Here is a 26,163-nt window from a genome sequence, read left to right as displayed (position 1 = left end):
TTTATAGATTACAACTGTAGTAACAATATATTCGTTTAGTGCCACTGGAATTACTTACATACGCCTGTGTCATCACAGCAGCTCATTAAGCCGGTGTGAAACTCTCTGGGTTCAAATGCAGCAGGCTGAGATGTGAACGCCATGATCTGGAAGTAAAGAAATGTGAGGAATCAGGAGTATATTAATGCTGAAACACTTTGCTTAAAACTGCCAAATTTTAACAAACATATTTAGTTTATTTGAAATTTAGGTAGAAGATTAATATATACAACAAGTTCCCCGAAAAGTAGATATTTTTATGCGAATGTACCTTTGCCTTCTTGTTTGTTGAGTCAGGAAACACCTCTATACACTGAAACTGGCACAGAATGATTTATATACAGTTGGACAGTCACATATTCAGACACGCCCTGCAAACATACAGTAAATGTCATAAAAACTTCATACATACAGTTCTGTTGTGGAAATGTATATTGCACTTCCTTTAGGTTCAAAGTTCTGATGGTTGAAAGCCACATAGTAAGTTCCCATTTCAGTCGTTCTCTATGACGTTACGTCAATACTGACATATTTGGGACGTAACGTTTCCGTTCCCACCTTCATGGAACGAGGGTTACAGTTGTAACCGAGACGTTTCCTGTCACACCTTCCAGTGATGAAATGTGCTGCCATATCAGCCATCCTTGTGAACTATTGCTTTTACAAGAACAATGATACAAAATATCATTATCATTAGTGTAAAATATTGTTATAATATAAAATAACTGTTTTCTATTTGAATATATTTATATAATTTATTGCCCCTAAACTTCTTCATTGAAGAGCTCTAAGAGTTTAAGAAAGACTCTTTAATGAAGGAACTAATTTCTTGGCATAGCTTTTAATTATCATTGAAGATCAGCATTAAGGAAGAAAAAAGTTGATTAAATGATAATGAAAATATACAGAATACACGTCACAGTCAACCACACCCATGTGATGCAGCAAAAGTTTATATCTTTACTGACTTTACTGAAAATATATGTATATTTATTAAAACATTTTGTGTTTCTTATCACTGTAAAATCAGATTATTGCTGGCAGCATTACAGTTTCGGTAAGACAAAGGCAATGATCATAATAACATTATCTGTGAAAATGTTCAAAGGCTAAAACAACGCTACTGAACTGTATTGTACAGTAAAAATCCCAGTCGTATAGCATAATCAAAGCTTTATTGGCATGTCAAGCATTTACAGTAGGCTATTATTTACAAAACTATTCAGAACGTTAAGCAAAAAGATCAAAATGAAGGGGAAAATGAATATAAATAAATATAAAAACATAACCAATAATAATATTCTAATAATAATAATAATAATAAATCAAAAAACACGGAAAAAGGACGATCAGCTAATGGACTTACAAGACTGTAGGCCTATTTTATTTGATGTATCAATTATTCATGATAAATTTCATTCGAATTCGTGTAGACAGCATCGCCCGTTAATATAATCATTTAATAATGTATTAATTTCTATAATAAATAATATAATAATTTCTTAATTCAAAACAACATAATAATAAATCCATCTCTAATAATCCTGAGTTACTATGGTCATGCAGGTTTGTTTACGCATTAAACTTGTGGCTAAGAGAAATGGATGTCGTTTCCTCAACATAGCATTTCGAGGCCACGACTTCACATCGCGTTGCCACAACATAAGGATGTCGTTACCTGGGCAAAATGAACTCGTGGCTACAACATAATGTGATGTTCCCACAAATGAATATCTTGTGGCCACAACAAAATTAAGTGAACCTAACATGGTCATGCAGGTTTGTTTACGCATTAAACTTGTGGCTAAGAGAAATGGATGTCGTTTCCTCAACATAGCATTTCGAGGCCACGACTTCACATCGCGTTGCCACAACATAAGGATGTCATTACCTGGGCAAAATGAACTCGTGGCTACAACATAATGTGATGTTCCCACAAATGAATATCTTGTGGCCACAACAAAATTAAATGAACCTAACATGTCCCCTCCAGGTCACCGTAGGATAAAGAGTCTATGACACAGAAGTGTAAAGTTTAGAGATACAAAGATTAGAGATCTCTTCCCCTCTATGAATGATTCTCCGAACCCCTAGAAAAGTTTCTTCAAGAATTTGGCCTCTATAAACCCCTCATTTCCAAGAACCTACTCTCCACTGATTGGTCACATGGCCCAGTTTTGATTGGTCTACTGCTTACAGAAACGAAATGCCCATTACTCTTACCCAAAGAATAACACTTACCCAAAGGATATCATTACATAAGTTAGCCACACACTACACTGTAAAAAAACAATTTGTTGAGTCAACTTAAAAGAATTTGTAACCTGGCTGCCTTAAAATTTTAAGTTCAGTCAACTCAAAAAAAGTTTATTCAACTTGAAATGTTAAATTATACTAAGTGACAACTTAGATATTTGAGTTGAATCAACTTAAAATTTTAAGGCAGCTGGGTTACTTACCCATCTGTTAAGTTTAGCAAACACAAATATTTAAGTTGCTACTAAGTACAATTTAACATTTCAAGTTGACCAAACTTATTTTAGTTGACTGAACTTAAAATTTTAAGGCAGCAGGGTAACAAATTATTTTAAGCTGACTCAACAAATTGTGTTTTTTATTTTTTACAGTGTACCAATACTGATGTCATAACATTACAGTTTGTAAACCAAAATCTTACTCCACACTTTATCATTACTCAAGGTAGTAAGAACAACAGACAATCTGCATTAATTAACACGTTTAGGTAATAGTAAGCCTACAGCTGATTAGTATAAGTATTTGAAGACATTAACATGAATTAGCCAGTAGAGGGCTACAGCTGGGCACTGGGTGTGTGCTGTTTACAACACACGATTCATGAGTAACCTGCCTGATCTGCCTTAGCTGTTTTATGTGCCTAATAAATACTGATAAACTTGATGGTAGTGACTAGCTTTTCTCTAACACTATTGTGACGGGGTGAAGAATCACACGACAAGGCTGGCTCAGTGAAATGTCCCCGGAGGGTGGATTTATTTACAATCAAAAGGAAAAAAACAACAGGTGATGCCGGTGAGAGGTGCTTGGCGGTGCTCTTCAGTGCTCTACTCCAGTCAGTGGGTGTCCAAAACGTGCTCCAAATGAATCGTGGGCTGTCGGTTAACTCGCTGCTGTCTGGGGGAACAAAGAGAAAGAGTAAACAAGCGTTGCATGCGTCTCAAGACCAGAGTCTGTCTCACGCTCAGCGTGGTGCTCTCTTTATGGCAGCCTGGGAATTGGTTTCAGCTGTGACCGAACAGCCCGTGGTGAGGGCGTGCAGGTGAAATGCGTTTGTTACCAGGGCGACGCTGATGAGTCCGGAGGCATCTGTCACACTCCCCCCCCCTAAGTGTTGCACTGGTCCTGTGAACAAACGGAGCTAGTAGGGGTGAAGTTAGGGGTGGGTGGGGAATGACCCCTGACAGACCTGCATAAGCTGCCCAGATCCGAGAGAGGCCGTCTGCGTTGGCGTGGGCTGCCCCGGCACGATGACGAACTTCAAAGTGGAAGTCCTGGAGCGCTAGGAACCAGCGAGTCACCCTGGCATTGGTTTCTTTAGCGCGGGCCATCCACTGTAAGGGTGCGTGGTCGGTCACCAGGGTGAACTTGCGTCCTAGTAGATAGTACCTCAGCTCCAGGACTGCCCACTTGATAGCCAGGGCCTCCTTTTCGACAGTGGCATACCTTCTCTCGGCGGGGGACAGCTTTCTGCTGATGTAGATGACCGGATGCTCCTCACCCTCCTGGATTTGGGACAGGACGGCTCCTAATCCTGTGTCGGAGGCATCCGTCTGCAGCAGGAAGGGGCAGCAAAAATCCGGGGCACGGAGTACAGGTGAGGACGTGAGTGCCGTTTTGATCTGGGCGAACGCTTCTTCCGCCGGGGAAGTCCAGCCTATCTTCTCTGGCTGCCCCTTCCTGGTCAGGTCTGTCAGAGGGGCGGCTAAAGAGGAGAAGTTGGGGATAAAACAACGGTAATACCCCGCCAACCCCAAGAAGGCTCGTACCTGGGACTTTGTCTGGGGTCTGGGAGCGTTGTGAACTGCTTCAACCTTCTTCTCTTGGGGCCGTATGAGGCCCCGTCCAACTTGGAAGCCCAGGTACTTTGCTTCAGAGAACGCTAGATGGCACTTGCGGGGGTTGGCGGTGAGTCCAGCCCGCCGGAGCTCCGAGAGCACCCTCCGCAACCAGACTACATGTTCCTCCCATGCCTCGGAGTGGACCACCACGTCATCCAGGTACGCCGCTGCGTAAGTTTGATGGGGCCATAAGATGATGTCCATCATTCGTTGAAATGTGGCGGGCGCCCCGTGGAGGCCGAAGGGGAGAGACCGGTACTGCCAGTGGCCACTGGGGGTAGAAAAAGCAGTTTTTGGTTTAGCAGATTCGGTAAGGGGTACCTGCCAGTAGCCTTTGGTAAGATCTAGCGTCGTGATGTACCGGGCCCTCCCCAGGCGGTCCAACAGCTCGTCAACCCGAGGCATGGGGTAGCCGTCGAACTCGGAGACTTCGTTAAGGCGGCGGAAGTCATTGCAAAAGCGGAGGGTGCCATCCGGCTTAGGTACCATTACAATAGGGCTGGACCAGGGACTCCGGGATGGTTCAATTACCCCCAACTTCAGCATTTGTTGGACTTCTTCCTCAATAGCCTGCCGACGAGCCTCCGGAACTCGGTAGGGCCGTTGCCTAACGATGACTCCAGGAGGGGTTCGGATGTCATGTTGGACAACGTTGGTCTGTCCGGGCTGGGAGGAGAACACATCCCGAAACTGACTGACCAGGTGCTGCAGCTCCGTCTTCTGGGCAGCCGAGAGATGGGGGTTGACGTCAACAACCACGGGATCGGTGAGACTGAGGGCGGCTAACTGGTCCCGGGTCCCCACCCACTTCTTTAGGAGGTTTATATGGTATAGTTGCTCCATTTGTCTCTTCCCAGGTTGTCTCACACGATACGTGACCGGACCGAGTTTTTCCAGTACTGTGTATGGACCCTGCCAGGAAGCCAGGAACTTACAGGCCGAGCTGGGGACCAGGACCATAACGCGATCTCCCGGCTGGAACTCCCGTGGTTGGGCTGCCCTGTTATAGTGACGTTGCTGCGCTTGCTGGGCTTTGCAGAGATGTTCCCGGACTAATGGCATTACTCGATCTATCCGTTCCCTCATCTGGCGAACATGTTCAATTACCGTGCGATGAGGGGCAGGCTGCTGCTCCTCCCAGGCCTCCTTGGCCACGTCCAGGAGCCCTTGCGGTTGACGGCCAAAGAGGAGCTCGAAGGGGGTGAAACCAGTTGAGGCTTGGGGGACCTCGCGGATGCCAAAGAGCACGTACGGGATCATGAGGTCCCAGTCCCGTCTATCCTCCGCCGCCACACGTCTGAGCATCTGTTTAAGGGTCTGATTAAATCTTTCCACGAGACCATCCGTCTGCGGATGGTAGACGGTAGTCCTCAACTGTTTCACCCTCAGCAGCCTGCAGAGGTCCGCCATCAGCCGGGACATGAACGGAGTTCCCTGGTCAGTCAGAATTTCGGAGGGGATGCCGACTCGGCTGGCCAGCAGAAACAGCTCCTGAGCAATATTCTTCGCGGTGGCTTTTCGAAGGGGGACTGCTTCTGGGTACCGGGTGGCGTAATCGACGATCACCAGGATGTGTTCGTGTCCTCGGGCAGACTTAGGCAACGGCCCCACGATGTCCATTCCGATCCGGTCGAAGGGCACCTCGATGACGGGTAGCGGAATGAGTGGGCTGGGGGGAGGAGTTCTCGGGGCTGTGATTTGGCAGGTTGGGCAGGCCTGGCAGAACCGTTTCACCTCGGCCTCCAGGCCGGGCCAGTGAAATCGATCGCGGATGCGCTGTGTGGTATTTTCTGCCCCCAGATGACCGGCCATGGGGTGTGCATGGGCTAGTTCCAAGACGGTCTCCGTTTTCGCCCGTGGCACTACCAATAACTTCTTTTCCTCCCCCCTCCGCTGGGCGACACAATACAGCAGGCCGTTTTCGACGACAAAGTGCGGGAGAGGATGGGGTCGGGGGAGGACGTCTTTTCCATCCACAACGCGTATTTGCGCCCAGCAGTGTTTGAGGCGGTCGTCCTCCCGTTGTTCTTTGGCAAACGAGCCCCCTCCCGCAGCCTGTTGGAACACATTAAAAAAACGATTAGTATTTTGGGAGGGGGACTCACCATCTCTCCCGCTGTCGGAGGCGAGGAGGGCTGGACGGCGGCGGGGTCCCAGAGGCCTCCGTCGTCTCCGCCGGTTTCCTCCGGGGCTGACGGGCTGAGTGGTAGCTGCAAGGAGCCTTTCGAATCCCGGCCAATCCCTTCCGAGCAGTACGGCCACAGGTAGGTCTTATACTAGACCGGCTTCTACGGGCCAGGTGCCCTGGGACGAGGAGATGGTCACCCTACGAGCCGGCACTTGGCGGGTGTCCCCGTGCACACAGGTAATTGGAAGAACGCTTTTGTTGCCGCTGTGCGGTGGGCACAACCGTGTCTGGATTAGGGTGACCGTACTGCCGGAGTCCAGTAATGCCCGGTACGATCTTCCTTCGATCGTTACATTCGCTTCAGGAGCTCCTACGGGCACTCGTTGATGGACGATGCAGCCTGCCAGCCAAGTCCGCGGGGTTGCGACGGGTTCCGCGCTGGGCATGGGCTCGTCCCGCGGGGAGGGAACCGGTGGCCTGCTGATCGGTCGGGAGGTGCCCTCCAACACGCGTCGCTCCTGGACCACCCTCCGGGGGAACGGTGGCGCTCGATCTCCTGCCTCGCGGTGATGGACGGCATCCGCCAGCTCGATCGCCTCCACAAGCTCCAACGTGCTGGTAGGGTTCCTCATTCCCACCGCTTTCCGGTGGGATCGGGGGAGGGCGCGGAGGAGGCGATCGACGACCACCCGTTCGGCTACTTGGGTCGCGGTGGGATTCCCCTCTAGCAACCAATGCTGGGCGATACGGCTGAGTTCGGCGGCCTGGGCACGGGCTGGCACGCGGGGTTTGTATTCCCACTCAAAGAATTGCTGGGCGGCGCAGATGGGAGAGAGGCCGAGCCTTGCTAGGATTTCCCGCTTGACTTCTTCATAATTCTCGGCAGTCGTCAGCGGCAGTGAAAAGTAGGTGCGTTGAGCCTCCCCTGTGAGAAGCGGTGCCAGCGCCAATGCCCAGTCTTCTTCCGGCCATTGTGTGGCAGTGTTTTCAAACACTTGTAGAAAGGCTTCCACATCGTCATCGGCTGTCATTTTTGAAAGCAGGCGAGTCGCTTGAGCGCGGGGGTCGGGTACCGGAACGCGCTGGGCGGCGGAGCTGCGGATGGCCGCGATTTCATCCTCCGTCCGACCCTGACGGGTGGCCAGATGTTCGACAATCTGTTGCTGGCGGATGCTTACTTCAGCGAGGCGTTGCAGCATTTCTTCCATCGCGGATCGAGCGCGCCGTTCTCCGACTGCCTGTGGTGCACAGAACAGAAAGAAAAAATTAGGGGGGGGTTGAACGGTGAATTTGCCGGTGATTCTTCACCAATACGCCTGCATTCTCCAACACTGTGACGGGGCGAAGAATCACACGACAAGGCTGGCTCAGTGAAATGTCCCCGGAGGGTGGATTTATTTACAATCAAAAGGAAAAAAACAACAGGTGATGCCGGTGAGAGGTGCTTGGCGGTGCTCTTCAGTGCTCTACTCCAGTCAGTGGGTGTCCAAAACGTGCTCCAAATGAATCGTGGGCTGTCGGTCACTCGCTGCTGTCTGGGGGAACAAAGAGAAAGAGTAAACAAGCGTTGCATGCGTCTCAAGACCAGAGTCTGTCTCACGCTCAGCGTGGTGCTCTCTTTATGGCAGCCTGGGAATTGGTTTCAGCTGTGACCGAACAGCCCGTGGTGAGGGCGTGCAGGTGAAATGCGTTTGTTACCAGGGCGACGCTGATGAGTCTGGAGGCGTCTGTCACACTATATATAATGTTTCCACAATCAGGTTAATAAAGGTTAGAGAGAATTGCACCATGTGAGAAATGCACCATGGTTGAATTCATACTGAAAAAAAAAGTGCATGTAATTGCATGGAAGGACAGTATGTCTGGTGAAGGGGTGGTAAATTCAGCTCCTGGAGGGCTACTGTAAAGACCACCCAATTGGCCCAACGATGGAATCCAACGGTGTGGGTGAAGGTATAATATATGTAGGTCTTTTACTTGCACTTCTGAAAAGTTTATCAGGATTCAGTTTTAATTTTAGTTTAGCTTCGTGTTTAATCTGACTCCAATTTCAGCGCGAATCTAACAATCACAAACTTGTCAGTCCAAACTTAGTCAAAGGGTACAAGGTTAACCTATACCTTTCTATCGGCCACCTACTGCTTGCTCAGAACAAAAAGTGTACTTTATTAGGTCACTTCGATACAACTTGCTAAGCGGTGATCTTAAAAAATTTAAAGATCACAGATAACCGTACTGAATCTCAAATTATAATGCCATTTTGCTTATATATATAGACCAGAACAAAGACATTTTCAAATCAGTTGTAAAAAAAACCCACCAGATTAAACACCAGGCTAATTGCCCCACCTGTCATCAGTAGTAGTGGTGTTGATTACTTCAGAATAAAATAAGCTGATTCCTCTGTTAGAAGTGCAAGAATTCACCATGGTTGGGAAAGTGCTTTGAAAAAACCTCCGGGATAAAGTTGAAAAATGGCACAAGTTAGGAAAAGGCTACAAAAACATTTCAAAGGCTTTAGCTATCCCTCAGAGTACTATTCAGAGCATCATTAAGAAGTGCAAAGCGCATGGCACTACCAGAACATTGCCTAGATCAGGCTGTCTGTCCAAAGTGAATGACAGAGCTAGGAGGACATTGATAAGAGAATCTACCAGGAGGCCAAAGGCAACTTTGAAGGACTTACAAGGCTTGTGACATGTGAGAACTCCCAAGCTCCCAAGCTGGCCTGTATGGTAGGGTGGCATGAAAAAAGTCTTTCCTAAAAGAGTGTCACACTCAGTCCCGTTTGTGCTATGCAAAAACACATTTGGAAGTGTCTGATACCTTCTGGCAAAAGGTGCTATGGTCTGATCAGACCAAAATTGTCCTTTTTGGACTGAACTCCAAGTGCTATGTTTGGTGAAAAGCACAGCACAACACCCAAAACACACCAAACCTACTGTGAAACATGGTGGCAGCATTATGTTGTGGGGGTGTTTCTCTTCAGCTGGGACTGGGCGATTGGTCAGGATTGAAGGGAAAATGGATGCTGCCAAGTACATCTGAATCCTTGAGGAAACCCTCTGCTAGACAGCTGAAGATGGGCAGGTCATTCACCATCCAACACGACAATGACTCTAAACTTCCTGCCTAAACAACAACAAAATGGCTTAAAGGAGAAGTCCACTTCCAGAACAATTCACAAATAATTTACTCACCCCCTTGTCATCCAAGATGTTCATATCTTTCTGTCTTCAGTCGTAAAGAAATTATGGTTTTTGAGGAAAGCATTTCAGGATTTTTCTTCATATAATGGACTTGATTGGTGCCCCGATTTTGAACTTCCGATTTTGTAGTTTAAATGCGGCTTCAAATGGCTATAAACGATCCCAGCCAAGGAAGAAGGGTCTTATCTAGCGAAACAATCAGTCATTTTTTCCGGAAAATAAAAATGTGTATACTTTTTAGGCACAAAAGCTTGTGTAGCACAAGTTCTGGGATGCGTGTTCACATACTATTGAATCACGTCGAAAGGTCATGCCAAATGTAGGCGGAACTACAGACCCAGTGTTTACAAAGCGAACGAGCAAAGACTAAGAAAGCGCAAGTAAGTCAAACGCTGTTTACAAACAAACAGGTACAATGATGTCAGATGAGTCTGAAGTTGTAGGAGAAAATAAGATGGAATACACAGACGAAGAACTTAGACACGATTTGTAGTAGTGATGGGAAGTTCGGATCATTTTACGGACTCAGACCTTTGAGTCTCATTCAGCAAAATTAATGAATCTTTTTAGTCATTTAGTTAATTTAAGCAAAATATAAATTCCCTAACACATCTACTGCTTACACAGACTTTGATTAAACTACAAACAAAGCTATAATGAGCTACTTTTACACTGTTGCCGTGAGTACTTTTTGATGTCTGCGGGTTGAAGCGACCCCAGTAACGTCAATTTTAGCCCCTGAAATGCGAATTTACCAGGGGAACCCTGACACAAAAACGTGTATTTTATCCTCTGGAACGATTTTTAATGGGGGATACCCTCGAAACCTGATTGGGCTAGTTCTGGGCTAGTTTTGAGTAGCAGTTGTGCAGGTTTTGTTGTGAAAACCTGGCACCCCTGACAGAGAGCCAGTACCTCAGTTTAACGTCTTATCCAAAGGACAGTGCTTATTGACAGTATAGTTTCCTTGGCACTATACTGGGGCATTAGGACCCATACAGACCACAGGGTGAGCACCCCCTGCTGGCCTCACTAGCACCTCTTCCAGCAGCAACCTAGTTTTCCCTGGAGGTCTCCCATCCAGGTACTGACCAGGCTCAACCCTGCTTAGCTTCAGTGGGTGACCACTCTTGGGCTGCAGGGTGATATGGCTGGGAAATATAGAGAAGTATTGTTTATAAACTTCCACTTTCACTGCTTTCTGTCCAGTCCACATTAATCACTCTTACCCTCTTTTATCCAGTCTAAATAACTCCCTCTTTTCTCTCCCCCCTTTCCCTCTTTTTAACAAAAGCACTGCCCAAGTTACACAATTATGAAACATAATGAAACAACACTGAGCATAAAAACTTAAAAGAAAGTATTTATTTATTTATTTATTTTACATGTGTTTGCTATGTGAGTGTGTATCATGCCTTTTTTTAACCATGCACATTTTGGCGCTGTCACACTCCTGACAATTTTTTCCTGCACTTGATTTAAATCGACCAGCAGTTGTCTGTAGCACGCATTCAAATCCTCGAGAAATGCACCACTTTTCAACACATCTGGCTGGAAAGCTTCAAAGCTTCATGATGTTCCATCTTGCCACCACTAGAACAAAGGCTCACCAAACAGCAGATACAGGGAAACAAAGCCAGACAAAAGACCAAGGTAACACGAAGACTTTATATATCAAGCAAAATGAGTCACATGGCACAATCCAACCAATGATAAACAAGACACATGACTAAAACAACCAATCACAGCATTACACATTAGTTGTGTTCGACTTGAAGCAGCGCTGTGCAGACAGATCGTTGTATGACAGCAAAGTACTGTGAGAGCTTTAGAGAGCAAATGGCTCTTTATGCTTTCGAATTGTTGCCTTTGATGTCATACACTGATCGGTTTGTGCAGCGCCGCTTTAAGTCCAATACACCTAAGGGAGCACATGGCAAGATACATGAGGGCGTAAGAACCACATTATAAACCAGGAAACATATCCATGGTTAAACTACAAAATAAGAGGCATGAAAACAAAAAAAACAAAAACTGACATACTTACTGTAATACATAATACTAAAGTTTTCCTAGCATGGAGAAACATGGAGGTCATCCTATCTCTTAAAAAAAGACAAGAGGCTATACTTCTCTTTATTTCTGTTTTTAATTTGTTACATTGAAGGGATTTATGAAATCTCTTGAGTAACTTTACTAAGGCATTTACAGATATTGTCAGCTAATGTATTGCAATGTATTGCTCTTTCTTATAATTTACTGACTACCAAGAAAATTCATGTGGATGTAACTGGACTAAGAATATACACTGCAGTAATTCTAATTTATAAAAAGAACATATGATAGTCCATTAAGAACTAGATGATAGTGTTGTAGATGCAGTTCAGGGCTTATGTTCCTTGTAAGACAAAGTTTGCTCAGAATTCTCCATTACGCTTCCTAATGTTAATGTCTCTCTTCAATTGACAGGCTACACAAGGTTTGCAGAAGATACTGACACAAAAGTCATTAAACATGGATCCCTAAAGAGAAAAGACAAAACATACATATATTAATTTGTGGTATATAGACAGACAGATAGATAGATAGATAGATAGATACTAACTGGTATGTTGTATTTAGTTCTGTATACACTTCGCATTGGCCAGCCTAAACCGCATAAGCAGCACTCATTCATGTCGCTGGCGATGGAACAGCCCAAACAAGGGAGAAGGAACAAGCCACAACAACCTAATAGAAATATATGGCTAATGTTAAAGTCACTTAGACTTTATAGATTACAATGTAGTAACAACGTATTTGTTTAGTGCCATTGGAATCACTTACATATGCCCATGTCATCACAGCAGCTTGTTAACTCCGTGTGAAAGTTTTTGGGTCCAAATGCAACCGGTTGAGATGTGAGCGCCATGATCTAGAAGTAAAAAAATGTAAGGCATCAAGAATATTTATGTTAAAACTTTTTTTGCTTTCTCAAAACTGCAAATTTGCTACAAACATATTTAGTTTATGTTAAATTTAAATGGAGGATTAATTTATACAACAAGTTCTACAAAAATTAGGCAATATTTAAACATATGTACCTTTGCCTTGTTTGTCGTTGAGTCAAGAAACTCCTCAATGCGCTGAAACGGGCACAGAATGTCTTTATATACAGTTGGGAAGTCACATATTCAGACACACCCTGCAAAGCTACAGCAAATCTTATAAAAACTGTATAATAAAAGTTTTATTGTGGAAACGTAAATTGCACAATTGCTTCCTTTAGGTCCAAAGTTCTAAATGGTAAAAAATCCCACATTACATTTTCTGTCATACTGTCAGGATTATGGACCTGTTGATGTGTCCCTCATGTGTATTCTATGCCCATATTTGGTTTTGTTCTTGTTCCTGTGTGATTAAGTTCCATTTGATTCAGCTGTGTTCCCTCGTTACCCCATGTATTAAAGTTCCAGACTGTGTGTTCTGTCTTTGTTGGGTCTACAAAGTTGTGTTCATGTGTCTTCTCTCATTCCTTGTGTAGTTTATTGGCGTTTTGTTTCTGCGTTTTAGAGTTTCATGAGTCTCACCAGCTACTCAGATGACGTGCTCTGTGCATTCTACGATGCCAGTTTGAACACTGCGTGCAGAGCGCCGTCGTCCGAGGATGGTCCTCTCCACCTTTGTGGAGTGGACACTGGCGAGAAACGGATCTCCGTTCCCCATCTTTTCCCAGGAAAATCTCGCCAGTTCCACTCCCGACCCAGTGCCCAGCCCACCATCTCCCTACGGTGCAGAGCATCAGCCAGAGCCCACCTTAACTGACGAACCATCACATCAAGGAGCGACCGAGCTGAGGATCGCCGTGGAGCCAGAGCTGTGTTTACTATCAGACCAGGTGTGAGAGCCAGCTACGATGTCCGCCACAAGGGAGAATGCCGTGGTCCGAGATCACAGGGAGGATCTCTGCTCACTGCAACATGGCTGAGGGTGAGCTGTCTATGGATCTGGGTAAAAGGAAAGCAGAAAGAGACCTTATTGACTGGTATGCTGACCTGCCCCCTCTCCTCCCTCCTTCTTTGGAGCCCTCTGTCACCCCAGTTCCCACACCCAGCCCAGAGAGGGCTGCGGTTCCTACGTCCTGCCCAGAGAGGGCTCCGGTTTCCACGTCAAGCCTAGAGGAGGCTCCCGTTCCTGAGTTTAGCCCAGAGAGGGCTCCTTTTTCCAAGTTAAGTCCAGAGAGGGTTCCTATTTCCAAAGCAAGCCCAAAGAGAAACTCTGTTCGCAAGTCCTGTCAAGAGAGGGTTTCTGTTCCCGAGAGCAGCCTTGAGGGCCTGGAGGCTCATTTCGAGTGGAATCGCCGAGACTGCGACCCGAGCATCGCCGGAACCGCGGCGCGGGTGCCACCTTGGCTGCACGGGGCGCTTCTGCTGCACAGACGGGTAGCGCTGCGCGTCGGTTCCGCTGCTTGCCGAGTCCTGGAGCGAACTTTACCTCAAAAGCCGAAATGACACCACACTTTACACCGAGGCGGGAGGAGGAATTATTCTTTCATCCTCCATTAACGCTAACATTAGTGGCGTGCCCTTATGCTAGTATTTCCTGTCACTGTTTAAGTTCAGAGATAAGAAGACTGCAATCTAGCGGTCAGGATATCAATATTTTATCAATATTTTCTTACACCCCTACTCGTTACCCCATGTTTTAATTAAGTTCCAGCCTGTGTCTTCTGTCTTTGTCGGGTCTACAAGTTGTGTACGTGGACCTATTAAAGACCGTTTCGCTTATCCACATCTCTGTCATTCCTCCCAGCACAGTTCATGACACATATCTTCTAAATATTACATTTGAAGCTTAAAGCAAAACTTTAAAAGTAGGGATTTGGAGAATCAGTCTAATTCATTTTTTCTTGTCATATCTTGTAATTGTCATTGAAGAACAGCAATAAGGGGGAAAAAAAAACTTTTGTTGATTGCATAATAATGGAAATACACACTACACACGTCACATGCCCCTGTGATGCTTTATTACTGGATTCCACTTGGCCCAGATTTTACTGGATCAGCGGATGTTTATAGCTTTACTGACTTACGGACAAACTACGTCACGACAAGCCAAGGTTAATATAAATGTTAATATGTCTATATATGTAATTAAAAAAAAAAGTACTACAAAATTAATTTGGAAAATATTTAACAAGTGTATTTATTAAAACATTTTGTGTTTCTCATCACTGTAAAATCAGATTACTGCTGGCAGCATTCCACATTCAGTAAGACCAAAGCAATAATCATCATGACATTATCTTTGAAAATGTTTAAAGGCTAGAACGACACTTTTTCAAATTTATAGTACAGGCTACTGTATGGAATAGCCAACACTGACCATAATGAGGCTATAGGCTATTCTAACTAACATTTTTCAGTGCCATTACTAATAAACGATATATTTAAATGCCGTAAAGATGAAGATGATATAAATACAGAAGATAAAGCGGTCAATTAACTTTTTTCTGATTGGTCACATGGCCCGGTCTGTTGTGAATGGTCTATTGCTTACAGAGTGTGTACGATATCTAAATTACAGCTTTAGAGGCTTCCACAGCACAATAAACACATTGATATTATCACTAATGACAGTTGAAGAGAAAACACTTACCTAAATAATAACAGTACGCTAGCTAGCCGAGCATTACACAGAAATACTGATGTAATAACATTACAGTTTGTAAATCAAAATCTTGCTCCACACTTTATCATTACTTAAGGCAGTAAGAACAGACAATCTGCATTAATAGAGAGCAAGTTATAAACTTGAGTGCACATGGGAAAAAAAAAAAACATTTAGATTTTAAGAATTGCATGGAAGAACAGTATCTCTAGTGCAGGGGTGTCCAACTTTTAGTTTAGCTACAACCCTAATTAAACACACCTAAATCAGCTAATCAAGGACTTAATAGAAACTTCCAGGCAGGTGCTTTGGACAACCCAGGTTCATTGAAAATACATGCTTGTGGTGAAGTTTCTGCAAAACCTTACTGCATGTTCATGGCAGCTTCAAAGTGAAATGTCCAGTGAGTGGCCTTAATACACACATTCAATACATGATCATGTTTTTATTACCTTGAGGCAGTCACGTATTGTGCACTTTATTACCTTGCTTCAGGTACACATTACAGTGGTTCAGAATGTAACAAGTGTTGCTAAAAAGTTAATGCTCTATCAGGTTGGAAAATAACACCAAACCCATACATATGAAGCTGGCGCGAGGGATTGGGAAACGCCGCTGTAAATCATATTTTGTGTGAAAAGGAATAAAACTTTGAGTCTGAGTTGTACTACCTCTAATGTTCATTTCAATTGGAAACTGCAGCGGTTTGTATGTATAGGTATATTTTTTAAATGTAGGTGGCCAAAACAAAAGTTAAATGTGTCAAGTTATCCCAGTTTTCAGTGACAATAACATACATTATAAACCAAGTATAAAAAACTTCATACTTGTAATTAGAATTTGTATAGATTTTGTAGAAATGTACAATGTACAATTTGTACCATGGTGGGTTAAAATGCCCCCTCTTGACTTATAAACGCCCTTACAGAAATTAACCATGGATTTACTATAGTAAAAGTGCCATGTTTTTTTTCTATTTTTACCATTTGTATAACAACACTTTTACTACAAATAGCCTACCATCGTTAAACTATGGTCAGTGTAGTAAAACCAGAGTTAATTTGTGGTTATATGGTTTAACTTCAATTGCAATTTTTGGTTTTATTTGTAGTAAAACCATGGCTAATTTGTTTGTGTGTATTGGTGCTCTTATTCCGAGCCCATACTGCTTATTTCATTGTTTAAAATGGCTGAATGATGTGCGGTAAATGCCTTATTTAACAATGTTAAACATTTGAATAATTTTTAACAGTAAAACGTTGACAGCGCAACTATTTTAAATATTTATATTTTGGCACTAGGCTACATACAGTGAAATGATGAGACAGAATATGACACAGAATAGTGACTAACATATTTATTACAAATAAATAAAGGTTCATTATGATCTTATTTATCAGATCTCACAGACTGCAGCGTCGCGATTAGGCCACTAGTGTAGAGCACTGACACCCTGTGGTGAAACAATCATGTATGATCACCCGCCACCGCTTTCTCAGATCAGTTTATGTTGGATTAAAACTTGACGTTCCATTGAGTTTGGAAAATTCTGTACACAGTAATCATCAAAATATGTCTTCTCCTGTCTCTGAAAATTTTGAAATCATACCGCGAACTCTCATTTTATTAGGCATTTTAAGTCAAGTTGACGGTCAGTGCAAGTTGTCCGTTTACCCTAAGTAGTTGGGGGTGCTTTACCCCACAGACTAGAGCAGCGTTCACGCAATGTTGCAATTGACCCTTTGCAAAGAGCTTGACTGACAGGCGATCTGGCCAATCATAATGCCGAATCCACCATTTTGTCCGACAAACAAATCAAACAGGAGAGTAGATTAACTTCGGTGGACTTGAAAAAACTTGAAAAACTGTGTTTATTGACTTCAGTTAAAATAAGATATGTTCTGATGTTCATTCATGTTTATTTCATGTTTTAAGTAAATGTGAAAAGACGATCGGTTCACGTGCCGTTTGAACTGAGGCACTACAGCGATGTGTCACAACACATTAAAAGACCCAAAAAACTAAAAAAATTACAAAATTTGAAAGCTGAGACCTTGTTACTGTCACACCCCTGTGGACTGTTTATGTTGGTTTCTCCCTCTTGTGCCCATATTTGGTTGTTCCTGTTTCCTGTCCTCGTTTAATTATCATTAGTTAACCTTGTATCACCTGTGCCCTAATTACGTTAATCGTAATCACCTGTCTTTATAAGTTGCATTCAGTTCAGTGTTTGTCGTCCGGTCTCATCAATATATGCATGTATCTACCCTCCTGCTGTGGATTTACCTGTTTTGGAATTACCTGTGGATAAATAAATATATATATATATAAATAAATATAATAAAGACTTTATCTTTGACCTTCGTCTTTGTTCGCCCCTTCCTCACACGATATGTGACAGTTACATACCAGAAGTAACCTGCTCTGTCTTGTCTGTCAGCACATTGTCAGTTTTCTCTTTGCTTCACAATGTATTTTTCACTGCGATAATGTGATGTGTAGTGTGTGAGCGGCATTGTTTGTCAGACATAGCAACAGTATGTAAGGGGGGCGGGTTTTGCAAAGGTTTGCAGCATGTGACATTCTACTCTAAGCTAAATTATGTGTTTCTATGGCAACACTATTAACAGCAAAGCCTTTACGTGCTCCAAAACTCGTAATTAAAACTTGTAAGCTTGGAATGTTCTGAGAGCTACAACCATGTGACAGTTGAACTGCCGCCAGCTTCATTTAGGTGCTAACTCATAGTATGAGGAGATAGAAAGCTCTGAGTAAAATGTCACGTGTTGTCATGTTACAGTAATTACGGTAATTACGACATAGCATGAATGCAGTTTGAATAAAAATCATGTAATACTGAAAATATATTTAGATTTTCCTTTAAATAACATTTAATGTTTAACTACAGGCCTTACTATTCCCATGTTATATAACTGTGATGTTCTGCACAACAACAAGCTCTAAAACTTTTTTTCTTACTGCTGAATATTATATCACTTGTTTTTTTTAGAAAAAACAGTAAGGGTGTATTTTACTGTGTTGTCAATGCAAAAAAGACACAAGTGTAATAAATTCAGTTTTTATTAAAAAAAGATTAACAAAAGTAATAAACACAACTACTAAATGAATACCATTAATGATAAAGGAATAAAGTGCATAAGATGCAAAAAATGCAAGTGATTAAGCTGAATGTTTTTATGGCGGAGATACGTTATCTAATGAAAACCTTATTATGCATCAATAAAAAAATTAATGAAAATTTGTTATTGCCTGACATCCGCTATATAACATCTAATGTAAATAAGAAAATCATATACTGATAGTAAGTATTCAACAATGTATCTGGAAGAGGTTTGATTTTAGACTGAGTGATATTTACACATGGTCGAGTAAGCAGTCCGGTGGCGGTGACTTCTTCCACTAGTTGTGCTAATAAGAATACAGTGGGAAAAGAGCACAAAACATTACGGGTGCTGATCTCCTGGAGCACCAAAGGGTTCTAAAATCTGAAACAAGCAGATAAAAATGCCTTGAAGTGAAGGTTTGGAAACTCAGAATATGCTGCTTTTGTTGTTGTCTCACTGGACAAAGACTCTGAACGTAGCATCTGTTAATGTTTCACAGAGCTTGGTTGTATCTGTTATTGTTTTTTTTGTTTTTTTTTTACAGCTCGGTGAATTAGCACATGATGGTATCTGTTAATGTCTCACTGAACAGGCCAGAGACTTGGCACTTGGTGTGTCTGTAAAAGTTCTGCAAAATCATCCCATTCTGAGGGATTGTTCCTTTAAATGCAAATGAGCTCTGTTCGCCCCGCCCCTCTCTTCTCCCGAGGAGTGACAAGCCTGTTTACTTTAGCCGCATTTAGTGCGTTTAGCTGCGAAACTTGCTAACTAGCATGTTATTAGGAAAGGTGATTGCAGAGATTTATAAAAAAAAACCTTATACTCACTTGTGCTGTAGGTGAAGCTGGATCACGAATGATTTGCGCGAACATAGACGTATTTATGTAGACCGGGAGGCACATTCCCTTCACAAACAAATGTAATTCACTGCATCTTCAGCGACTCAGATGTCGGGAGTAAATGACGACCACTATATTCATTATTACATCCAGCAACACAACACCTCAATCGCTCGATCAGATATTTTCTTGTCTAACTTACATCCCTGCTCTGACATCGAAACAGTAGAGGTCGGACTGTTACAGCTGATCTGAGGTAAGACACTCATATCAATCAACTATTGTGGGAGCGGCCTCTGTTGGTGTGACGCCACACCGACAGGCATCTGAGAATGGCTCGATTTGAAAAAGGAGATATTAGTTTTACAGATTAATTAAAAACCACTGCATGGATTTTTTTCATTATAGGGTAGATGTGTACATACACTGCCAACACACATTAATGTTCAAACAACATGTAAAAGTGAACTTAGCATCCGATGACCCCTTTAAGTGAACATTACTTCATACTTTAAGTATACTACTATGTCCCTATTTAGGTATTAATTTGTATATATTTTGTTAAACAAAACATTTTATTCTGGCTTCATGCATTCTTTTTTTTATAAACACTTGAATGTGGGTAAGGTGCATAAATAATAAATAAATAAACAACATTTAAAAAAAAAAAATGCTAAAAAAAAGACTATTCATGATAATCAAAACGTAGATGGAGTTGATCAACACCCCAAAGCTTGACAGTCATCATTACCTCTTTATGGGTCAACATTTTATTCCATAACGTTACACAGTTTAACACATCTATAGTTTTGATGCTGTTTTATGTCTGATGATTGTGTTAGATTACATGTGGAAGCATCTGTTGTTTCGGTTTCTTCTTCACTTGTGTTTTGGAAATTCTGTACAGAAGATGTGTAATAGCACCCCTAGCATATAACAATGACAACACGGATTCTCAGAGCACAAGTAAAGCTCAAATATACTTTTTTAGAAGTAGAAGTAGAAGTCAAGTATACTTAAATGTCATAAAGTATATAAAGCACATTCTGAGAAGTACATAAAAAGTATCCTGAAAGCACTTTCTTATTTTTTAGTTTAAAAGTATACTAATAGCACACTTGAATAAACTTCTTTTTCGTAAGGGTCTGAACACACAAAGTCCAAACATGATGGAAAGAAATGAACTCTTATGCGTACACTTATTTGTATATCATCAGCTGAATTTGTGTAAGAGTTTGCACTACAAATAGCTGTCACTGAGAATATTTTTTGTGTGTATATTCATATGTTGTAGTTTACATTTTAAGGTTTCCAAACATAGTAATTAATAGATTTGATTGAATCCTTGTGGCTTTCGTTTGCTTCAGTGACTGCTGCTGCATCTGAAGGTCCTAAGAAATGTTTATGGTGTTTACAGTCCAAACCCTTAGGAGCTAGTTTTGATATAGGTGAAGGGTAGACACTGCGTATGGACCAATAAGAAGTTCTGTCTTGGTATAAGGATATTTTCCCCACCGTCTAAAAGTGGGCTGACAGTTGTCCTAGCAGCCTTATCTGTTGCCATTAGACATTTGTTTGTGTTAGTCCACCAAGATCCAATCAAAATGTAGCAAAACTTTTTCCATTGTTGCTGTCGTTGAGGGGCCCCCGTCATAAATTGGGCCCTGGAATATGCTGTTTATTGAACTAGCTATAGATAGACAACTACTGAAAGACCTGCCCCTGTAACACTCCTCAAAATTACCTCTTGAGGATGTTAAAAGCTTTCATTTATCGAACCTGTCTTTAAACTGTTAGCATTTAGTTACATTTTACAGGTGTGCTAAGGGTTAAAAAACCACAACAAGACTGAATTAGTAAACTACAGACCAATCTCAAATGCTCTGTTTAAGCTGAAATATTAGAAAAAGCTGTGCCTGCTCACTTATGTTCATTTTTTTTCAGATAAAAGAAAAATAATAATAATAATCTATGAAAAATTTCAGTCAGGTTTCAGGCTCCATCATATCTGCACAGAGACCACACTTGTTAAAATTACCAATGACCCACTTCATTCATCAGAACAAGGCTGCTATAATAGAGGCTATTTTCGTCAGTGAGGTTTCCGTATGCACCCATGGTGGAGAATTGCCAGAGGAAATATCCCTGTTCATAAAGGGAAGCTTATTATGTTGGAAACCCAGTGATATTGCGGAAAGTTGGAAGGTGTGATGCATTACTTTTTTCAAGTAAATAGTAAAATAACATTGCATTTTATTTGTCAAGAACATATCTGAGTTAATTATTCAAATAAGTAACATCAGTTATTTCGTTTTTCCTTTTATTTTTTGACGGCTCTCCAGTGTCCATGTTGAGAGAAATAATAAGTTCAGAAGTGTTGTACAGTAACGTCATGTTACTGTAGTGCTACACTAAATGTGAGCATGCGTTTACTCATCTCATTTGCACAATAACAGATTCAGTATTCCTCAAAAATAAAAAAAAAATTCTTACAAATTTGCCACCTGGTATAATATGTATGTTTTTTCACAAAGACTACATACCTCACTTGTATGAATTAGACACCTAGTAAAACATGTACGAGTGATTGGGTTGGATTTATTTTATTTATTTATTTATTTATTTTTTGAGGTGAGCAGGTTTATTCCCCCATAAAAGTGAGTGCAAAAGACAACACCATCATGCCATTTTCAACATCATTTTCAAATGAAAAAAAAAAAAAATATGATGATTGCAGAAACTGATAGAAGTGTTTAGAAGAAAGAATCTAATTCTAATTAATTAGATTGAAAAGTTTTAAAGATAAACTCTGTGTTGGTTTGTCTTAAAGCCACCTTAAAGTCTTGTCTGAAAAACTAGTTTGAAATTAGGTCAGAACAGGTTAGGTCATTGTTAGGCTATTCTGAGTTGTAACTGGGTGTTCTGGTAACCTTCTGTAACGTCCTTATACAGACAATCACACCAATAGAAGCTTAAACATTGTTTGCAAAACTGATCCAGTCTCAGTGCTTTGATATTTTAGTGTTTCTTTCTAATGCTAGCAATTTCCAAAGGTTTTTTTAAGGCTCTTGAACTTTATGCACTAAAGGTTGTGATGTATATCATCCATGTAGCCTACATAAAATTAATAAAGCCACTAGTCTTCTCTATTCTTACAAACTCAGACATTTGGAATCTGATGATGATGTATATATATGATATACTGATATATATATGATATATGATATACTGTAAGATGATATACTGTACTACAGCATAGTAATTATTTTGCAATAAAAAAAAGATAAATAAACACACATTCAGAAGAAATCATACCTAAGTTTGGTGAATATACAGAAAAAAAGAGAAAAAATATACATATATGTGAGAATATATATTTATATACATATATACACTGATCAAATAATAAACGCAACACTTTTGTTTTTGCCCCCATTTTTCCAAGATCTAAGACTTTTTCTATGTACACAAAAGGCCTACTTCTCTCAAATATTGTTCACAAGTTTGTCTAAATCTGTGTTAGTGAGCACTTCTCCTTTGTCGAGATAATCTATCCACCTCACAGGTGTGGCATATCAAGATTCTGATTAGACAGCATGATTATTGCACAGGTGTGTCTTAGGCTGGCCACAATAAAAGGCCACTCTAAAATGTGCAGTTTTATCACACAGCACAATGCCACGGATCTCGCAAGTTTTGAGGGAGCGTGCAATTGTCATGCTGACTGCAGGAATGTCTACCAGAGCTGTTGCCCCTGAATTGAATGTTCATTTCTCTACCATAAGCCGTCTCCAAAGGCGTTTCAGAGAATTTGGCAGTACATCCAACCGGCCTCACAATCACAGACCACGTGTAACCACACCAGCCCAGGACCTCCAAATCCAGCATCTTCATCTCCAAGATCGTCTTGAGACCAGCCACCCAGACAGCTGCTGCAACAATCGGTTTGCATAACCAAAGAATTTCTGCACAAACTGTCAGAAACCGTCTCAGGGAAGCTCATCTGAATGCTCGTCATCCTCATCCAGGTCTCGACCTGACTGCAGTTTGTCGTTGTAACCGACTTGAGTGGGCAAATGCTCACATTCGATGGCGTCTGGCACTTTGGAGAGGTGTTCTCTTCAAATCCCGGTTTTCACTGTACAGGGCAGATGGCAGACAGTGTGTATGGCGTTGTGTGGGTAAGCAGTTTGCTGATTTCAACGTTGTGGACTGAGTGGCCCATGGTGGCGGTGGGGTTACGGTATGGGAAGGCGTATGTTATGGACAACGAACACAGGTGCATTTTATTGATGGCATTTTGAATGCACAGAGATACCGTGATGAGATCCTGAGGCCCATTGTTGTGCCATTCATCCACCACCAGCACCTTATGCTGCAGCATGATACGGCCCCATGTTGCAAGGATCTGTACACAATTCCTGGAAGCTGAAAACATCCCAGTTCTTGCACGGCCAGCATACTCACCAGACATGTCACCCATTGAGCATGTTTGGGATGCTCTAGACATTGTGTTACAGTTCCTGCCAATATCCAGCAACTTCGCACAGACATTGAAGAGGAGTGGACCAACATTCCACAGGCCACAATAAACAACCAGATCAACTCTATGCGAAGGAGATGTGTTGCACTGCGTGAGGCAAATGGTGGTCACATCAGATACTGACTGGTTTTCGGACCCCCCCAATACAGTAAAACCGCACATTTTAGAGTGACCTTTTATTGTGGCCAGCCTAAGGCACACCTGTGCAATAATCATGCTGTCTAATCAGCATCTTAAAATGCCACACTTGTTAGGTGCTCATGAAAAATGGGGGGAAAACAATAATATAATTTTGGTCAGTGTATGTATATATATATTGTTTTATTTTCTAAATGAAGTCCAACCCTAACAGCCCCAGCTGTGGACAAAGAGTCTGCCATGTAGTTTACTTTTAAAGGTGAAGTGTGTCATTTCTTAGTCATTAGCTGAACCGAATGAAATCTGTTGATCTGACATGTCGCTGAAAGCACCACAGCATTTGCAGTCTCAAGGATGTCCACGTATGAACTTGCACAACAGTGCCATAAACTGGAACAGGAGAAAATATTTTAACATTGAACCTGTTTATAATATGAGAGCTGTTTGATGCTGTCCACCTTCATATAACGAAAGATAGAATGAACACTAAACCTCATCTTTAGAAAAATATTTGTTTCTTTATTCATAAGATTGGAAGTGTTTGTGAAAAGAATAGCTGTTAACAGGAACATGTACAGATATGACATATGGCAATGCTACACAGTACTTCTAAAATGTGAAATTGTGTTTGAAGTAGATATAAAGAAAACCAGTAAAGCTGTAGCTTTACAAAGAATACACTTTGCAGTAACTGTAACTACTGATTAAACACTTTGTTACAAATTGCAGAATTTGGCTACTGTAACATCGCATTGAAGTTTCACCTACATCTGTAATTACACTCGTCTTTAATGGTTTCCATAAGCATGTATACATTTCACAACACAACCAACAGATTACACTGACAATATAGACCTACTAATATCACATAATCAGCAATGTGCTAGTTATACCACTGGACCTCTTTTAAACTACATTTTATTATTATAACCCTCCAAACTTACTGAATGTTTTTAGCTTAATTAAACTACATGACATTTTGATTACATTTCAATTTTCTTTCATCTTTAATTTCCAAGAGTAATACGTAAGGACTCGCCAGTAGTGTCGATAGACAGGTAGACTGTAGTGCTTCTGTTTCACTTCTCATGGTTTCAGTGTTCCATTACTCTTCCTTATTTTGATGTCTCTCCTCATTTGGCAGGCTGCACAACTTAAGCAGCAGTACGCGATCATCCAGTCTTTACACATGGATCCCTGGAGACACAATTTAAACAAAACTGTAAATAATAGGCCCTATCTATATATTTATGGATAGACAGACAGATCGACATTTATATGCTTACTGGTATGTTGTATTTAGTTCTGTATACACTTCGGATCGGCATGCCTAAACCACAGCAGCAGCACTCATTCATGTCCTTAGCAATGGAACAGCCCAAACAAGGGAGACAAAAGAAGCCACAGCAACCTAAAAAAAATACATGAAAAGTAAATCAAATCAGCAGGATAGATTTACTTTCAAAAAAGTCAATGCAATCACTTACATACACCCATATCGTCACAGCAGCTCATTAAGTCGCTGTGAAAATCACGGGGTTCAAATGCAGCAGGTTGAGATGTGACTTCCATGATCTAGGAGAGAGGGTAAAGACATTTAGGGCATCAATAACATTTGACTTTTGTTGGTTAACACAACAATTAAATGTAGTATTTACTTATGCAGAAAGTTTACCAAAATGTAGGTAATATTTAATTGCAGCTTTACCTGATGTTTCTCAGCTGAATCAGGATATTCCACTATGCACTGAAACAATATGCCTAGATTATATAGGCTGTGAAACGTCACGTTCAGACACACCCTTGAAAATGTGTAGAAAAAAGTCAATACGTACTTTCTTATTATCAAAATATTTATTGCCCTTCTTAGAGGTTCAAAGTCCAGTAAAGCTAGCTGTAGCTAATGATCATAAGTAGCCACAAATGTCTTTTTCCAAGCGTTTGGTATTTGCTCTTACAGCTTAATGTTATTTGCTGCCACACCTCTCATTATAGATAGAAAATTAATTCATGAATTTTGAAGCTTCAAGATATTAACTACCTGTTAATAATATAGAATAATATTCTAAATGTGAAAAAAGCTGTAATGTGCCATTTCTTTATCTAATAATTAAAGAACAATTGGCAAAGCTGAAATCTGCCATTTGTATAATTAACTAATAATTGGCTTAGACTATACGTGGCATCTGACATAGATTTTGTTTACTCAGCAGTTTGAAACTCAGAATTGATTTATTGCTAGCTAAGTAAAACACTGTTGCTATGAGTATAGTAACTACCTACAGTTTTTTATGACTTTAAAGATTCAGAGTACATATAACCATACAGGACACACTGCTATTAGTCGCCTATTTATACATGACTGCAGTGATGACATTAAATACAATAGAATAATT

General features: G+C 41.5%; 2 protein-coding genes across 2 annotated transcripts; both read right to left on the bottom strand.

The window, feature by feature from the left end:
* Window positions 1–11,127: 11,127 nt before the first annotated feature.
* Window positions 11,128–12,613, bottom strand: plac8.2 (placenta associated 8, tandem duplicate 2). Its single transcript, XM_051120283.1, has 4 exons — window positions 12,557–12,613; window positions 12,300–12,387; window positions 12,079–12,203; window positions 11,128–11,995 (listed from the first exon to the last, which is right to left on the bottom strand). The coding sequence occupies exons 2-4, from the start codon at window positions 12,382–12,384 to the stop codon at window positions 11,891–11,893; spliced, it is 315 nt and encodes a 104-aa protein (XP_050976240.1). The 5' UTR covers window positions 12,385–12,387; window positions 12,557–12,613; the 3' UTR covers window positions 11,128–11,890.
* An 11,939-nt stretch (window positions 12,614–24,552) lies between these two features.
* plac8.1 (placenta associated 8, tandem duplicate 1) lies at window positions 24,553–25,556 on the bottom strand. Its single transcript, XM_051120285.1, has 4 exons — window positions 25,476–25,556; window positions 25,255–25,342; window positions 25,054–25,178; window positions 24,553–24,964 (listed from the first exon to the last, which is right to left on the bottom strand). The coding sequence occupies exons 2-4, from the start codon at window positions 25,337–25,339 to the stop codon at window positions 24,854–24,856; spliced, it is 321 nt and encodes a 106-aa protein (XP_050976242.1). The 5' UTR covers window positions 25,340–25,342; window positions 25,476–25,556; the 3' UTR covers window positions 24,553–24,853.
* Between the last annotated feature and the right edge of the window lie 607 nt (window positions 25,557–26,163).

Source organism: Labeo rohita, chromosome 10 (assembly GCF_022985175.1).
Source record: "Labeo rohita strain BAU-BD-2019 chromosome 10, IGBB_LRoh.1.0, whole genome shotgun sequence".
Lineage (NCBI taxonomy): Eukaryota > Metazoa > Chordata > Actinopteri > Cypriniformes > Cyprinidae > Labeo > Labeo rohita.
This window is presented reverse-complemented; position numbering and strand designations above follow the sequence as displayed.

Excerpts from the sequence above, each read along its gene's own strand:
- plac8.2 (XM_051120283.1), bottom strand. The coding sequence starts at position 12,384 with ATGGCGCTCACATCTCAACCGGTTGCATTTGGACCCAAAAACTTTCAC. Across the intron at positions 12,204-12,299 it reads CTGTGATGACATGGGCATAT|GTTGTTGTGGCTTGTTCCTT; the intron begins GTAAGTGATTCC and ends TATTTCTATTAG. Across the intron at positions 11,996-12,078 it reads GAACTAAATACAACATACCA|GGATCCATGTTTAATGACTT; the intron begins GTTAGTATCTAT and ends TTTTCTCTTTAG.
- plac8.1 (XM_051120285.1), bottom strand. The coding sequence starts at position 25,339 with ATGGAAGTCACATCTCAACCTGCTGCATTTGAACCCCGTGATTTTCAC. Across the intron at positions 25,179-25,254 it reads CTGTGACGATATGGGTGTAT|GTTGCTGTGGCTTCTTTTGT; the intron begins GTAAGTGATTGC and ends TATTTTTTTTAG. Across the intron at positions 24,965-25,053 it reads GAACTAAATACAACATACCA|GGATCCATGTGTAAAGACTG; the intron begins GTAAGCATATAA and ends TTGTGTCTCCAG.